Source organism: Phalacrocorax carbo, chromosome 31 (genome assembly GCF_963921805.1).
Source record: "Phalacrocorax carbo chromosome 31, bPhaCar2.1, whole genome shotgun sequence".
NCBI classification, from domain to species: domain Eukaryota; kingdom Metazoa; phylum Chordata; class Aves; order Suliformes; family Phalacrocoracidae; genus Phalacrocorax; species Phalacrocorax carbo.
This window is the reverse complement of record NC_087543.1, coordinates 30,194-44,322: the sequence shown is the minus strand read 5'-3', so window position 1 is coordinate 44,322 and position 14,129 is coordinate 30,194. Positions and strand designations below refer to the sequence as shown.

At 68.2% G+C, this 14,129-nt stretch overlaps 2 protein-coding genes across 2 annotated transcripts in view; both read left to right on the top strand.

The window, feature by feature from the left end:
- Positions 1-37: 37 nt before the first annotated feature.
- On the top strand, positions 38-6,542 carry SHKBP1 (SH3KBP1 binding protein 1). Its single transcript, XM_064437406.1, has 17 exons — positions 38-151; positions 932-985; positions 1,112-1,157; positions 1,264-1,396; positions 1,499-1,579; positions 1,671-1,844; positions 1,928-2,012; positions 3,862-4,052; positions 4,143-4,258; positions 4,330-4,417; positions 4,510-4,626; positions 4,770-4,940; positions 5,012-5,167; positions 5,269-5,365; positions 5,446-5,624; positions 5,721-5,820; positions 5,945-6,542. Exons 1-17 carry the CDS (start codon positions 84-86, stop codon positions 6,357-6,359), a joined length of 2,271 nt encoding a protein of 756 aa, XP_064293476.1. The 5' UTR covers positions 38-83; the 3' UTR covers positions 6,360-6,542.
- Positions 6,543-10,984: 4,442 nt separating this feature from the next.
- LTBP4 (latent transforming growth factor beta binding protein 4) overlaps positions 10,985-14,129 on the top strand; it is a gene marked incomplete at its 5' end in the record, with an annotated part of 33,187 nt that continues 30,042 nt past the window's right edge. Inside the window, 3 exon segments of the mRNA XM_064437408.1 lie at positions 10,985-11,198; positions 13,909-14,045; positions 14,047-14,119. Of these exon segments, the coding sequence (XP_064293478.1) occupies positions 10,985-11,198; positions 13,909-14,045; positions 14,047-14,119 (424 nt within the window).

The following is a 14,129-nucleotide window of genomic DNA, read 5'->3' as shown; positions in this document are numbered from 1 at the left end:
AGAGGGCGGGGCGGTGGCTCGGCTCGACCAATGAGGAGCCCGGGGGCGGTGGCACCGGGCGGAAGCGGCAGTGCCTGGCGGTTATGGCGGCGCCGGGCGGGGCGGCGCGGCCCGGGGCCGAGGTCGTGCAGCTCAACGTGGGCGGCAAGAGGCACGTGAGCCGGGACCCCCGGCCCCCCCCGGTCCCCCCCGGGACCCCCCGGGACCCCCCGGTTCCCCCCAAGCCTCCTCCGCCGGTCCCTTCCCCTCACCCTTCCGGGTCCCCCCGGTGTCCCCCCCTCACCCTTCCGGGTCCCCCCCGTTCCCCTCCTCGTGTCGTCCCCCCCCCACACTTAGGCGTCCCCCCATCACTTTGGGGTCCCTCACACACTTTGGGGTCACCCCCCCGGTTCTTGCCCCCCTTCCCGGCCCGATATCTCCTCCCCGAAGTTCCCCCGGACCCCCCCAAACCCCCACCCCCCTTGTGCCCCACCCCCTTCTGGGTTCTCCCACGACCCCCCCAGGGCTTTCTGGGGTGTCCCCCTCCCAGTCTTTCTGTCCCCCCAGACTCTGCCCCCCCCGGGTGCTTATGCCCCCCCGAGTTTTTTTGGGGTTCCCCAAGGGTCTTTCCATCCCCCCAAAAGGCATCTTTCTGCCCCCCCAAGGGGTCCTTAAACACCCCCCCAGATTTTTCGGGGTCCCCCAAGGGGTCTTTATGCCCCCCCGAGGTTTTTTGGCGTCCCCCCAGGGTCTTCCCCCCCCCCCCATTTTTTGGGGGTCCCCCAAGGGGTCTTTTTACCCCCAAAAGGCTCTTTAAACCCCTCCCCGAGGATTTTTGGACCCCTCCCAGGATATTCCCCCCCCCCGGTTATTTTTGGGGTGCCCCCCAAGGGGTCTCTAAGCCCCCCCCCCCCCGCCCCATCCCGGCTCCGACCCTCGCCCTCTCCCACAGGTTCAGCACATCCCGCCAGACGCTGACCTGGATCTCGGACTCCTTCTTCTCCAGGTGACCTTTTTTTTTCGGGGGGGGGGGGGATGGACAGACAGACACCCCCTTGGAACGGGGGGTGGGGTCCCCACAACCCCCCCAGCCCCTAACCCCCCCCCTTTTTGTCCCCGTTCACCCCCCCAGCCTCCTGAGCGGCCGCATCTCCACCTTGAAGGATGAGACGGGAGCGGTGAGTCCTCCCACCCCACCCTAAACATCTCCTATCCCCCCTTTCAAGCCTTGGGGAGGATCCCCAAATATCTCATACCCCCCCCCCCCCCCCCCCAAATAAATAGATCTTCATCGACCGGGACCCCACCGTCTTCGCCCCCATCCTCAATTTCCTCCGGACGAAAGAGCTCGACCCCCGAGGCGTCAGCATCTCCCTCCTCCTCCACGAAGCCCAATTTTACGGCATCACCCCTCTAGGTGATGTATTTGGGGGGGGGGGGGGGGGGGAGGGGGAACGGACCCCAAATATTCCAAATTTGGGGGTTCACGCCTTTTTTTTCCCCCCTCCCCCCCCTTAAGTCCGCCGCTTGCAGCTGCGGGAGGAATTAGACCGTTCGTCTTGCGGCAGCGTCCTCTTCAACGGGTACCTCCCCCCGCCAGGTAACCCCCAAACCCCCTCCCGCCGCACCGTGGGGTGACGACACCCCCACCATCACCCCTAAATTTCTCCTCCCACCCCTTTTTCTTCCAGTTTTACCGGCCAAACGCCGGAACCGGCACAGCGTGGCGGGACCTCAGATCGCCGCCCGCTTACCGGCGCCGCCCGACCGAGCCCCGGTTCGCCGCAGTAACACCATGCCCCCCAATTTGGGGAACGCCGGTTTATTGGGGCGCCTCTTAGACGACCGAACCCCCCCCACCCCGGGTAAGGACGGCGTAACCGGGAAGGCGCCGGTTTTACCGGCCGCGGCGGAAGTTTTACCGGGTGTGTTTCTTTCCGCCGTGGAGCGACCGAACCGGGGGCGGTGCGGATCGTCTGCGGGCACCACAACTGGATCGCGGTGGCTTACGCCCAGTTCCTCGTCTGCTACAGGTAAATTGGAAGGGGGGGAAACTGGGAGGACTGGGGACCTCCCTTTTGTGCCGGCGGTCTCCCCAAACTCCCCCGCCTCCCCCCACCCACCCACCCAACGCCAACTCTCCCGATATCCTGGATCGAACATCCCGCCGGATAAAGGCGTAACGCAACGGGTGAGGGATTGGTAGGGTCGCGGAGCGGCCGGAGTCGGGGGACCCACAAGGAGCGTGGGGGACCCCAAAATTCCCCCCGCGATCGGCTGACGGCGCGCTGATGTCAGAGCGAGGCCTCAGTGATTTATTTTTTTTAATCCAACCTTTTTTTGGGGGGGATTCTGGAGAGATTCCCGTGGCGTGGAAGCCGTCAAACGTTGCCTTACTCTTTGAGAAGGGCGAGAGCGGCGGCGCCGGTAACCGCGGGCCCGTCAGCCTCGCTTTTGTGCCTCGTGAAATTACAAAGATGATGATTTTGGGTGTTTTTGGAAACCCCCCGAAGGATGACGCGGTCGTTGGTCCCAACTGGCAACGGGTTGACGAGGGGAAAGTCCTGCCTAACGGGTTCAGTTGCGTCTAGCGATGAGGTCACCCAACTCCGTTGGCCAACGGAAGCCGTTGGGCGCCATCCTTTTGGGTTTCAGCCAAGCTTTGGCTCTTGTCCTGCCCCGTCTCCGCCCGGATTAACGCGGCGGGCGAGCGATTGGCGACGGGTTGGGCTCAGAGGGTTGTAAAGCGGGGTCTGTCGCGAGCGGGGTTGGCCGCCGTCTTAGGCTTAGCCTTGAATCTCATCCTAAACGACCCGGGTGCAGGAATCCTCGTTCACTGTAACGCGGCCACCAACCGCGCGGGGTTTAACAAGGACGAGCGTCGGGTTTTACTCCCGGGCCGCGGCAAAGCTGGCTCTACGGACAGACGTGGGGAGGGGAGGCTGGGCAAAAGGGGGAACTGGGGGTTCTGGGTCGACGGCAAGTTGAACGCGAGCCAACGGTGTGTCCTGGTGGCCAACCGTGCCCCGGGGGGGCACCGAGCCCTGCCTTGCAGCCGGGCGGGGGAGGGGATTGTCCCGCTCTGCCCCACACTGGGGCGGCCCCACCTCGAGTGCTGGGCTCAGGTTTGCGCCCCTCGGGACAAGAAGGCCCTTGAGGGGCTGGAGCGTGTCCAGAGAAGGGCAGCGGGGCTGGGGCAGGGTCTGGAGCACAAGTGTGCTGGGGGGCGGCTGAGGGGGCTGGGGGGGTTTAGCCTGGAGAAGGGGAGGCTGAGGGGAGCCCTTCTCGCTCTCTGCAGCTGCCTGAGAGGGGCTGGAGTGAGGGGGGTCGGTCTCTGCTCCCAAGGAACGAGCGACTGGAGAGGAAACGGCCTCCGGTTGCGTTGGGGAGGTTCAGGTTGGCTGTTGGGGACTATTTCTTCACCAAAAGGGCTGTCAAGCACTGGCAGAGGCTGCCCAGGGAGGTGGGGGAGTCGCCACCCCTGGGGGGCTTCAAACAACATGTAGACGCGGCACTTGGCGACGTGGTTTAGGTGCTGTTGGGTCGATGGTTGGCCTTGATGATCCTCGAGGTCTTTTCCAACCGTAATGATTCCGTGATTCTAAGACGTGCTGGGGGAGGGTTAGGCTGGGCTTAGGGGAAGGTTCTTCCCCCCAGAGGGTGGTGGAGCCCTGGCACAGGCTCCCCAGGGAGGCATCACGGCACCAGCCTGGCGATACTCAAGAAGCGCTTGGCCAAGGCCCTCGGAGACACGGTGTGGACGTGGGGGTGGCCGGTGCCGGGCCAGGAGTCGGAGGCGATGGTCCTTGCGGGTCCCTCCCAACTCGGGACCCGTTCTACGATCCCTCAATCCGCCGCCGTCTCCTCCGGCTCGTTCCCCAGGATGAAGGAGACCTCGGGGTGGCAGCAGGTTTTCTCCAGCCCGCGGTTGGATTGGGTGATCGAGCGGGTGGCCCTCAACGCCAAAGTCCTCGGCGGAGCCTTGGGTGACCACGACAAGATGGTGGCGGTGGCGTCTTCCAGCGAGATCATCCTCTGGGCCTTGCAAGCCGACGGCAACGGCAGCGAAATCGGTGAGAAACCCCCCACCCACCCGCCCGATCCGCGTGGATTTGGGCGCAATCCGGCTTCCTCGACCTCCTGGATGTCTCCTCCTCGCCCAGGCGTCTTCCACCTCGGCGTGCCGGTGGAAGCCCTCTTCTTCGTCGGGAACCAACTCATCGCCACCAGCCACACTGGCAAAATCGGCGTGTGGAACGCCGTCACCAAGCACTGGCAGGTGAGCGCCGCCGCCGTTGCCGGATTCTCCCCAGATTCTCCCCAAAACTCCCTTTCCTCTCCCTCCCGCAGATCCAAGACGTCGTCCCCATCAACAGCTACGACGCCGCCGGCACCTTCCTCCTCCTCGGTTGCAACAACGGTTCCATCTACTACGTGGGTGAGCGTGGGTGCCGCGGCTCGAGCCGCGTCCCTCTGTCCGTCGCCGTCCCTCTGTCCGTCGTCATCCGTCCCTCTGTCCGTCCCCGTCAGACGTTCAGAAGTTCCCCCTGCGGATGAAGGACAACGACCTCCTGGTGACGGAGCTTTACCGCGACCCCACCGAAGACGCCGTCACCGCGCTCAGCGTCTACCTCACCCCCAAGACCAGTGAGCGCTCGCCCTTTGGGGTGGGAGGGGGGGACACACACACGTTCTTCGCCCCACCGGTTTGTTTTTGGGGCGAGCCAGGAGGGATTTGGGGGTTATTTTGGCTGGGGGTGGGGGGTGTCGGGTGTTTTTTGCATCCGTAGGCGACAGCGGGAATTGGATCGAGATTGCCTACGGCACGAGCTCCGGCGTGGTGCGGGTCATCGTGCAACACCCCGAAACGGTTGGTTCCGGCCCTCAACTCTTCCAAACCTTCACCGTACATCGAAGCCCCGTCACCAAAATCATGCTTTCGGAGAAACACCTCATCTCCGGTGAGCGCCGGGGGGGAGGGCTTAAACCCACCGCCGGGAGTTGGGGGGGCTTAAACCCGCCGCCGTTCCAGTTTGCGCCGACAACCACCACGTCCGCACTTGGACGGTGACTCGCTTCCGCGGGATGATCTCCACCCAACCGGGCTCGACGCCGTTGGCTTCCTTCAAGATCCTGTCTTTGGATGACCTCGACGCTCCCGCCGGTTGCGGCGCCGGCACCGATATCGGTGAGACGGCGGCGGGTTGCGTGTGGGGGGTGTGTGGGGGAAGAAGGGAAGGGTTGGGGGGCTGCGGCGGGGGGCGGTTGGGTTGAGTTTGGTGCCGGCAGGACCCTTCGGCGAGCGGGACGAGCAACAGGTCTTCATCCAAAGAGTGGTGCCGGACGCGTGCCAGGTCTTCATCCGCCTCTCCTCCACCGGCAAGAGGTGAGCGCCGCCGGGGAAGGGAGAATAAGGGTGGGGGGGGGTTTATGTGTCCCCCCACCCTTATTTTTTTATTATTTAAGGATCTGCGAGGTGCGCTCGGTCGACGCCGCCGCCATCACCGCCTTCACCGTCCACGAGTGCGAGGGCTCCAGCCGCATCGGCTCCCGCCCGCGCCGTTACCTCTTCACCGGCCACGCCAACGGCAGCGTCCAGATGTGGGACCTCACCACCGCCATGGAGATGCTGGGGAAGCCCCCAGGTACCCGCGGTGGGGGGCGGGGGGGGGGAAAATTTTGGGGTTCCCACCCCCCCTTTAAAACCCCCACCCCCCAAATCCTCACCTTTCGCCCCGCAGAAACGGGAGGTTTGACCGAAGAAGAGCTTTTACGGCAACTGGAACAATGTGATTTGGCGTTAACCGGCCCCCCCGGGCCCCCCCGGCCCCCCAGCACCAGGTAGGGACCCCCCCCACCACCACCATGAAACCCCCACCCCCCCCCTTTTATTTCCTTCCCCCTCCGTTTTTGGGGGTTCCTCCACCGTACCCCTCTTTCCCCCCCTCCTTCTTTTTCTCCGCAGCCTCCGCTCGCAGGGGCCCAACCGGGGGGAGACGCCGACTTCATCCCCCCCCACCCCGAAATTTCGGGGGGAACCCCTCAGCGGCGCCCCCCAAACCCGCTATCGGGGGGGGGCGGAGGGGGACCCCCCCTTCTCCGGCCTTTCCCGCGGCGGGGGGAGCTTCGTGGAGCGCTGCCAGGAGCTGGCTCAGCGCCTCGGCCCCCCCGAGCACCCCCAAACCCCCCCCGCGGGCCTTAAACCCAAAGCTTTGCGACCCGCCCCCCCGCGGCGACCCCCCAATTCCGCCCCCCACCCCCCGCCCGCCCCCAGGAACCAGCCCCCTCCCCCCGGGCCCCCCCCTCCCCCCGCCGCCGATGCCCTCCCCATCGTCCCCTTGGTCACCCCCAAATCCCGGCTTAACGAGACGTCGTTTTGAGGGGGACAGGACCCCCCCCCCCGCACCCCCAAAATGTGCCTTTATTGGGGGGGGGGGCTCTGCTGCTCCCCCCCCGCCCCCTCTCACGGATTTGGGGGGGGTTGCAGAGGAAGAGCCCCCCCCCCATGCCAAAGCGCTGCGGGTTTTGGGGTGTCCCCCCCCCCCATACACCCCCTTTCCCCACTGCTTCGTGCCCTGTGGTTTTTGGGGGGGGGGGGGGGGGGTCTGTTGTCCCCCCCCGGCGCCGTCCCATTGGGGGGGGGCGGGAGGGGGTGTTCCCCTGTGCCCCCTATAGCTCAGCCCCTCTATAGCAACTCCCAGCCCTATAGCTCACCCCATAGCCCTCCCCCAGCCCCATAGACCCCCCAGCCCTATAGCTCAGCCCCCTCATAGCCCCCCAGCCCTATCGCTCATCCCCATAGCCCCCCCAGATCTACAGCTCAGCCCCCCATAGCACCCCAGCCCTATAGTTCACCCCAATAGCCCCCCAACCCTACAGCTCAGCCCCCCATAGCCCCCCCAGCTCTATAGCTCAGCCCCCCCCATAGCCCCCCCAGATCTACAGCTCAGCCCCCCTATAGCCCCCCAGCCCTATAGCTCACCCCAATAGCCCCCCAACCCTACAGCTCAGCCCCCCATAGCCCCCCCAGCCCTATAGCTCAGCCTCCCCATAGCCCCCCAGCCCTATAGCTCAGCCACCCTATAGCCCCCCAGCCCTATAGCTCACCCCAATAGCCCCCCAACCCTACAGCTCAGCCCCCCGTAGCCCCCCCCAGCCCTATAGCTCACCCCCATAGGCCCCCCAGCCCTATAGCTCAGCCCCCATAGCCCCCCCCAGCCCCATAGTTCACCCCCTATAGTGCCCCCAGCCCTATAGCTCAGCCCCGCCCCAGCCCTATAGCTCCCCTGGCAGCAGGGGTGGGGATGGGGACACGGGGACACGCACACGCGTGTGCACACACAGGGCTGGGCACGGCTGGCGCACACGCGTGTGCTCAGCACAGACATGCAGTGCCGGGGTGGGCAGGGGCATCACACGCGTGTGCCCGCCCCCCGACACGCGTGTGCCCGCCCCCGACACGCGTGTGCCCGCCCCCGACACGCGTGTGCGCCCCCGCGTACCCCAATACCGTGCGCACACGCCACCCACACACGTGTTCATGCATGTCCCTTCCCACCCCACCCCCCGCTGCGGTGGGTGCCCCCTCCCGGGGGGGTGGGGGAGCACTGCTGACATCATGATGATGTCAGAGGGGGCCCGGTGATGTTGGAGGGGGGCTGGGGGGGTCCCCAGGGTTGGGGGGGGGTGGTGTTGTCCCGGCTGGAGCTTGGGGTGCTGGAAAGGTATCGGGGGGCTGTAGGGTCATGGGGAGGCTATAGGGGCCTATGGGGAGCTATAGGGTCATGGGGAGGCTATAGGGGCCTATGGGGAGCTATAGGGTCATGGGGAGGCTATAGGGGCCTATGGGCAGCTATAGGGTCATGGGGAGGCTATAGGGGCCTATGGGCAGCTATAGGGTCATGGGGAGGCTATAGGGGCCTATGGGCAGCTATAGGGTCATGGGGAGGCTATAGGGGCCTATGGGGAGGGTATAGGGGGCTACTGGGGACTATGGGGAGCTATAGGGTTGTGGGTAGGCTATAGGGTTGTGGGGAGGCTATGGGGGGCTATAGGGTCGTGGGGAGGCTATAGGGGACTATGGGGAGCTATAGGGTTGTGGGGAGGGTATAGGGGGCTATGGGGGGCTATAGGGTCATGGGGGGGCTATGGGGAGCTATAGGGTTGTGGGGAGGCTATAGGGGGCTATGGGGAGCTATAGGGTTGTGGGGAGGCTATAGGGGGCTATGGGGAGCTGTAGGGTCATGGGGGGCTTCAGGAGGCTTTGGGGGTGCTATAAGGGACTATAGGGTCATGGGGCGGTTATAGGGATCTATAGGGGAGCTATGGGATCATGGGGTGCTGTGGGATCATGGGGGTGCTATAGATAGCTATATGGTCATGGGAGCGCTATAGGAGGCTATGGGGAGCTATAGGGCCCCGGGGGGGCTATAGGGTCATGGGGGGCTGGGGAGGCCTTGCTGGGAGTTGGGGGGCTGGAGGGAACAGGGTGGTCCCCTATGGGGTCTCCTATGGGGTCCAGGGGGTTCATCTGTGGGACATGGGGTTCCCTATGGAGTGTAGGCGTTCCCTGTGGGGTGTAGGGGTACAGGATATGGGGACCCCTGTGGGGTTTGGGGGTTCCCTATGGGATAGGTGGTCCCCTATAAGGTGTGGGGGTTCTCTATGGGGTCCCCTATGGGGCGTAGGGGGTTCCCTATGGGCTATGGGGTCCTCTCTGGGGTGTGGGGGTTCTCTTTGGGGCTTCCTATAGGGTATAGGGGTCCCCTATGGACTATGGGGGTCCTCTCTGGGGTTCCCCTATGGGATATGGGGTCCCCTATGGAGTGTAGAGTTCTCTATGGGGTCAGGGGTATGAGATATAGGGTCCCCTGTGGGGTGTGTGGGTTCTCCTATGGGATATGGGGTCGCGTATGGGGTGTGGGCATTCGCTGTGGTGGTACCCTATGGGATTTGGGGTCCCCTATGGGGTGTGAGAGGTCTTTTTGGGCTCCCCTGTGGGCTATAGGGGTTCTCCTATGGGGTGTGAGGTCCCCTATAGGCTATAGGGTGTCCCCCATGGGGTGTGTGTGGGTTGTCTCTGGGGTTCGCCACAGGGATATAGGGTCCCCTATGGGGTGTGAGAGGTCTCTATGGGGTCCCCTATGGGGTCGGGGGGTTCTCTATGGGGTCCCCTTATGGGATATGGGGTCCCCTATAGGGTGTGGGGGTTCTCTATGGGGTTCCTGTGCGCTATAGGGTTTCCCCCAGGGGACATGGTGTCCCCTATGGGCTATAGGGGTTCTTCTATAGGGTGGGGGGGCTCTCTATGGGGTCCCCCATGGGCTAGAGGGGTTCCCCCAGGGGACAGGGGGTCCCCTATGGGGTACAGGGGGTCCCCTATGGGGTGTGGGGGCTCTCTATGGGGCTCCCCTATAGGGGATTTGGGGTCCCCTATGGGCTGGGCGGGGGGGGGGGGCGCAGCCGGTGCCTCCAGCTGGAGGACGAGGACGTTTTTTCCGGGTGACGTCACCCCCCGGGGGGGGGAGGGGGAGGGGGCGCACACCCAGCGGGGGCCCCCGAGGGGGGGGGGATGGGCACTCGGGGGCCCCCCCCCCTTTCCGTCTTGGGGGGGGGGGAGGGGAGGAGGAAGGGGCCGCCCTCCCCCCCCCCGGCGGTGGGTGCCCCGAACTGGGCGCTGGGGGCGGGGGGAGGGGGTACAGAGGGACACCCCCCCCACCCCCCCACCCCCCCCCCTCCGCCCCAGAGGACCCAGGCGGCCGGGTGACGTCAGCGGCGGTGGGGGAGGGGGGGGGGAAGGGGCCCGGCCGTCCCCGTGTGTCCCCCCCCCCACCCCACACCCCCCCCCGGTGATGGGGCTTGTGGCCCCCCCCGCGGCCCCACTCGTGTCCCCCCCCAGTGCCCCCTTTCCCCGCTCGTGTTTGTCCCCTGTCCCCCCCCGCGTCACCTGTCTCCACTCCTGCTCTCTCCGTGTCCCCCCCCACGCCGTGTGTTCCCTGTCCCCACTCGTGCTGTGTTCCCCGTCCCCCCCGTGGCCCCCCCACAGTGTCCCCTGTCCTCACTCGTGGTGTCCCCCCCGTGTCCCCCCGTCCCTCCGTGTCCCCCCCACAGTGTCCCCTGTCCCCACTCGTGGTGTCCCCCCCGTGTCCCCCCGTCCCTCCGTGTCCCCCCCACAGTGTCCCCTGTCCTCACTCGTGGTGTCCCCCCCGTGTCCCCCCGTCCCTCCGTGTCCCCCCCACAGTGTCCCCTGTCCCCACTCGTGGTGTCCCCCCCGTGTCCCCCCGTCCCTCCGTGTCCCCCCCACAGTGTCCCCTGTCCCCACTCGTGGTGTCCCCCCCGTGTCCCCCCGTCCCTCCGTGTCCCCCCCCCCAGTGTCCCCTGTCCCCACTCGTGGTGTTCCCCCCCCGTGTCCCCCCCGTCCCTCCGTGTCCCCCCCACAGTGTCCCCCCCGTGGCCCGTGGCCCCCCCCAGTGTCCCCTGTCCCCACTCGTGGTGTCCCCCCCATGTTCCCCTCGTGTCCCCCTGTCCCTCCGTGTCCCCCCCCCAGTGTCCCCTGTCCCCACTCGTGGTGTCCCCCCCATGTTCCCCTCGTGTCCCCCTGTCCCTCCGTGTCCCCCCCCCAGTGTCCCCTGTCCCCACTCGTGGTGTTCCCCCCCCCGTGTCCCCCCGTCCCTCCGTGTCCCCCCCACAGTGTCCCCGCGTGTCCCCACTCGTGGTGTCCCCCCCATGTCCCCCTCGTGTCCCCCTGTCCCTCCGTGCCCCCCCCCAGTGTCCCCTGTCCCCACTCGAGGTGTCCCCCCAACCCGCGCCCCCCCGCCCCGCGTCCCCCCGCCCCCCGTGGGGGCCGTCCGTCCCTCCGTCCGCCGGGGTGCCGTGGGTGCCTCTCAGCCCCACCCGGGGGCGGGGTGTCCCCGCGTGTCCCCCCACCCCCCCCCCCCCGTGTCCCCCCCCCCCCGTTCCCCGCCTCCTCCGCCCCGGGGGCTCGAGGCGACGGTGATGGGCCCCGCGCTGCTCCTGGCCGCCGCCGCCCTGGCGCTGCCGGTACCGGGGGCCGGGCCCCCCCCCGGGCCGCCCCCCCCCCGCCCGCCTCCGCCTCCTCTTCACCCCCCCCCGCTGCCGCCTCCGTTGCTCCGGGGGTCGCTGCGCCCACCTTTGCCCCCGCGGTAACGCCACGGCGCTGGAGAGCGGCCGCCCCCCCGGCGGGAGCGGCTTCCGCCTCGGTCAGTGCGGGGGGGCCGGGGACCCCCGGGGGGGGTCCGGTACTGGGGAGGGGGGTCCGGTACTGGGGAGGGGGGGCTGGGACCCCCTGGGGGGCGTCCGGTACTGGGGAGGGGGGCTGGGACCCCTTGGGGGGGGGTGTCCGGTACTAGGGAGGGGGGTCCGGTACTGGGGAGAGGGGGCTGGGACCCCTTGGGGGGGGGGTCCGGTACTAGGGAGGGGGGTCCGGTACTGGGGAGGGGGGCTGGAACCCCTTGGGGGGGGGGTCCGGTACTGGGGAGGGGCGTCCGGTACTGGGGAGGGGGGCTGGGACCCCTTGAGGCGGGGTCCGGTACTGGGGAGGGGGGTCCGGTACTGGGGAGGGGGGGCTGGGACCCCTTGAGGAGGGGTCCGGTACTGGGGAGGGGTGTCCGGTACTGGGGAGGGGGGCTGGGACCCCTTGGGGGGGGGGGTCCGGTACTGGGGAGGGGGGCTGGGACCCCTTGAGGAGGGGTCCGGTACTGGGGAGGGGTGTCCGGTACTGGGGAGGGGGGCTGGGACCCCTTGGGGGGGGGGTCCGGTACTAGGGAGGGGGGTCCGGTACTGGGGAGGGGGGCTGGAACCCCTTGGGGGGGGGGTCCGGTACTGGGGAGGGGCGTCCGGTACTGGGGAGGGGGGCTGGGACCCCTTGAGGCGGGGTCCGGTACTGGGGAGGGGTGTCCGGTACTGGGGAGGGGGGCTGGGACCCCTTGAGGAGGGGTCCGGTACTGGGGAGGGGTGTCCGGTACTGGGGAGGGGGGCTGGGACCCCTTGGGGGGGGTCCGGTACTGGGGAGGGGTGTCCGGTACTGAGGAGGGGGGCTGGGACCCCTTGAGGAGGGGTCCGGTACTGGGGAGGGGTGTCCGGTACTGGGGAGGGGGGCTGGGACCCCTTGAGGAGGGGTCCGGTACTGGGGAGGGGTGTCCGGTACTGGGGAGGGGGGCTGGGACCCCTTGGGGGGGGTCCGGTACTGGGGAGGGGTCGATACCCCGGGAGGGGCTCAAGGGGGAAATATGGGGTGCGGGGGGGGGCCCTGGGGGGTGCAGGGGGGGCTCGGGGGGTGGCTCCGGCACCCCAAGGGTGCTGGGGGGGGGGCCTGGGGGGTGCAGGGTGCTTTGGGGTGGGGTCCTGGCACCCCATGGGGGGGTCTCTGGCAAACCAGGGGGTTTTGGGGTGCGGGGGGGGGGGGGGGGAGCTGACACCCTTGGGGTGCAGGTGGCTGCAGCACTCTCGAGTGCCCCCCCCCCCCCCAAATTCCGGGGTCCCCCAGGACGACGCGGGTGGGTGCTCGGGGTGCACCTGCTGCCCCCCCCATCTACCCCCCCCCCCCCTTGGGTGCATCCAAGGAGGGGTCTTGGGGAGGGGGGGGGGGGGGCACCCCCTGTTCCCGCTGAGCACCCGCCCGCTCCCACTTGGGGGGGGGGGCTGGGGGGTGCTGGGGGGGGGCGCGGGGGGGGGCGCGGGGGGGGGCGCGGGGGGGGTGGGGCCCGATCCCACCCACGCAGCCCATGAGCTCATCGGCCCCGGCGGAGCCGCCCGGAAAACGCCGGGAATTCGGCAAAATAAACAGTGGGGCCCCGAGAAAAACTGCAACCCGGGCGCCTGGGTGCCCCCCCCCCCACGCCTGGGTGCCCCCCCCGGAGCCCTGGGTGCCCCCCCCCGGAGCCCTGGGTGCCCCCTCCAAGCCTGGGACCCCTCCAGAAACTTGGGGGGCCCCCCCAGACGCCTGGGTCTGCTCCAGGATGCCTGGGATCCCCCCCACCGGACCCCTGGGTGCCCCCCCACCCCTAGGTGCCCCCACCGGACCCCTGGGTGCCCCCCCGGAGCCCTGGGTGCCCCCCCTGTTCCCCTGGGTGCCCACACCCCCAAACCTGGGACCCCTCCCAGAAACCTGGGGGGCCCCCAGACGCCTGGGTCCGCTCCAGGATGGCTGGGATCCCCCCCACCGGACCCCTGGGTGCCCCCACCGGACCCCTGGGTGCCCCCCCCGGAGCCCTGGGTGCCCCCCCCGTTCCCGTGGGCGCCCCTCCCCCATGCCTGGTGCGCCCCCCCGGACCCCTGGGTCCCCCCATCCTGGATGCCTGGGTGCCCCTCCCCCACGTCTGGGACCCCTCCCAAACACCGGGGTTCCCCCTCCCCAGATGCCTGGGTCCCCCCACCCAGACACTCGGCTCCCCCCCCCCAAACACCTGGGTGCCCCCCGACCCGGACTCCGGGGTCCCCTCCTGGACTTTGGGGTCCCCTCCCAGATATCGGGGTGCTCTCCCTCCCTGACTCTGGGGTCCCCTCCCTGACTCTGGGTCCCCTCCCCGACTCTGGGGTCCCTCCCTGACTCTGGGGTCCCTCCCCGAATCTGGGGTCCCCTCCCAGACTTTGGGGTCCCCTCCCTGACTGTGGGTCCCCTCCCCGACTCTGGGGTCCCTCCCTGACTTTGGGGTCCCCTCCCGGACTTTGGGGTCCCCTATCCCAGATTCTGGGGTCCCCTCTGAGAGACCTGGGTCCCCTCCCCGACTCTGGGGTCCCTCCCCGACTTTGGGGTCCCTCCCCGACTCTGGGGTCCCTCCCCGACTTTGGGGTCCCTCCCAGACTTTTTTTTAGGCGGCTCCACCATCATCACCCAGACTTTTTTTGGGGGGGGGTCCCTGATATTGGGGTGCCCCCCCTCACCCTGACCCCCCCCCCCTTGCCTTGCAGTCGTCTGCCCGCTGCTGTGCCGGAACGGGGGGGTCTGCGCTCGCCCCGATGCCTGCCTGTGCCCCCCCGAATTCACCGGCAAGTTCTGTCACCTCCCCTCGAACGGCACCCACGGGAACGGGGGGGGTCCCCCAAAACCCGGCGGGGCCCCAAGCCCTCACCCGGTCCGTCTACACCCTACCCTTGGCCAACCATCGGGAGGAAGAGGATGGTGAGGATCA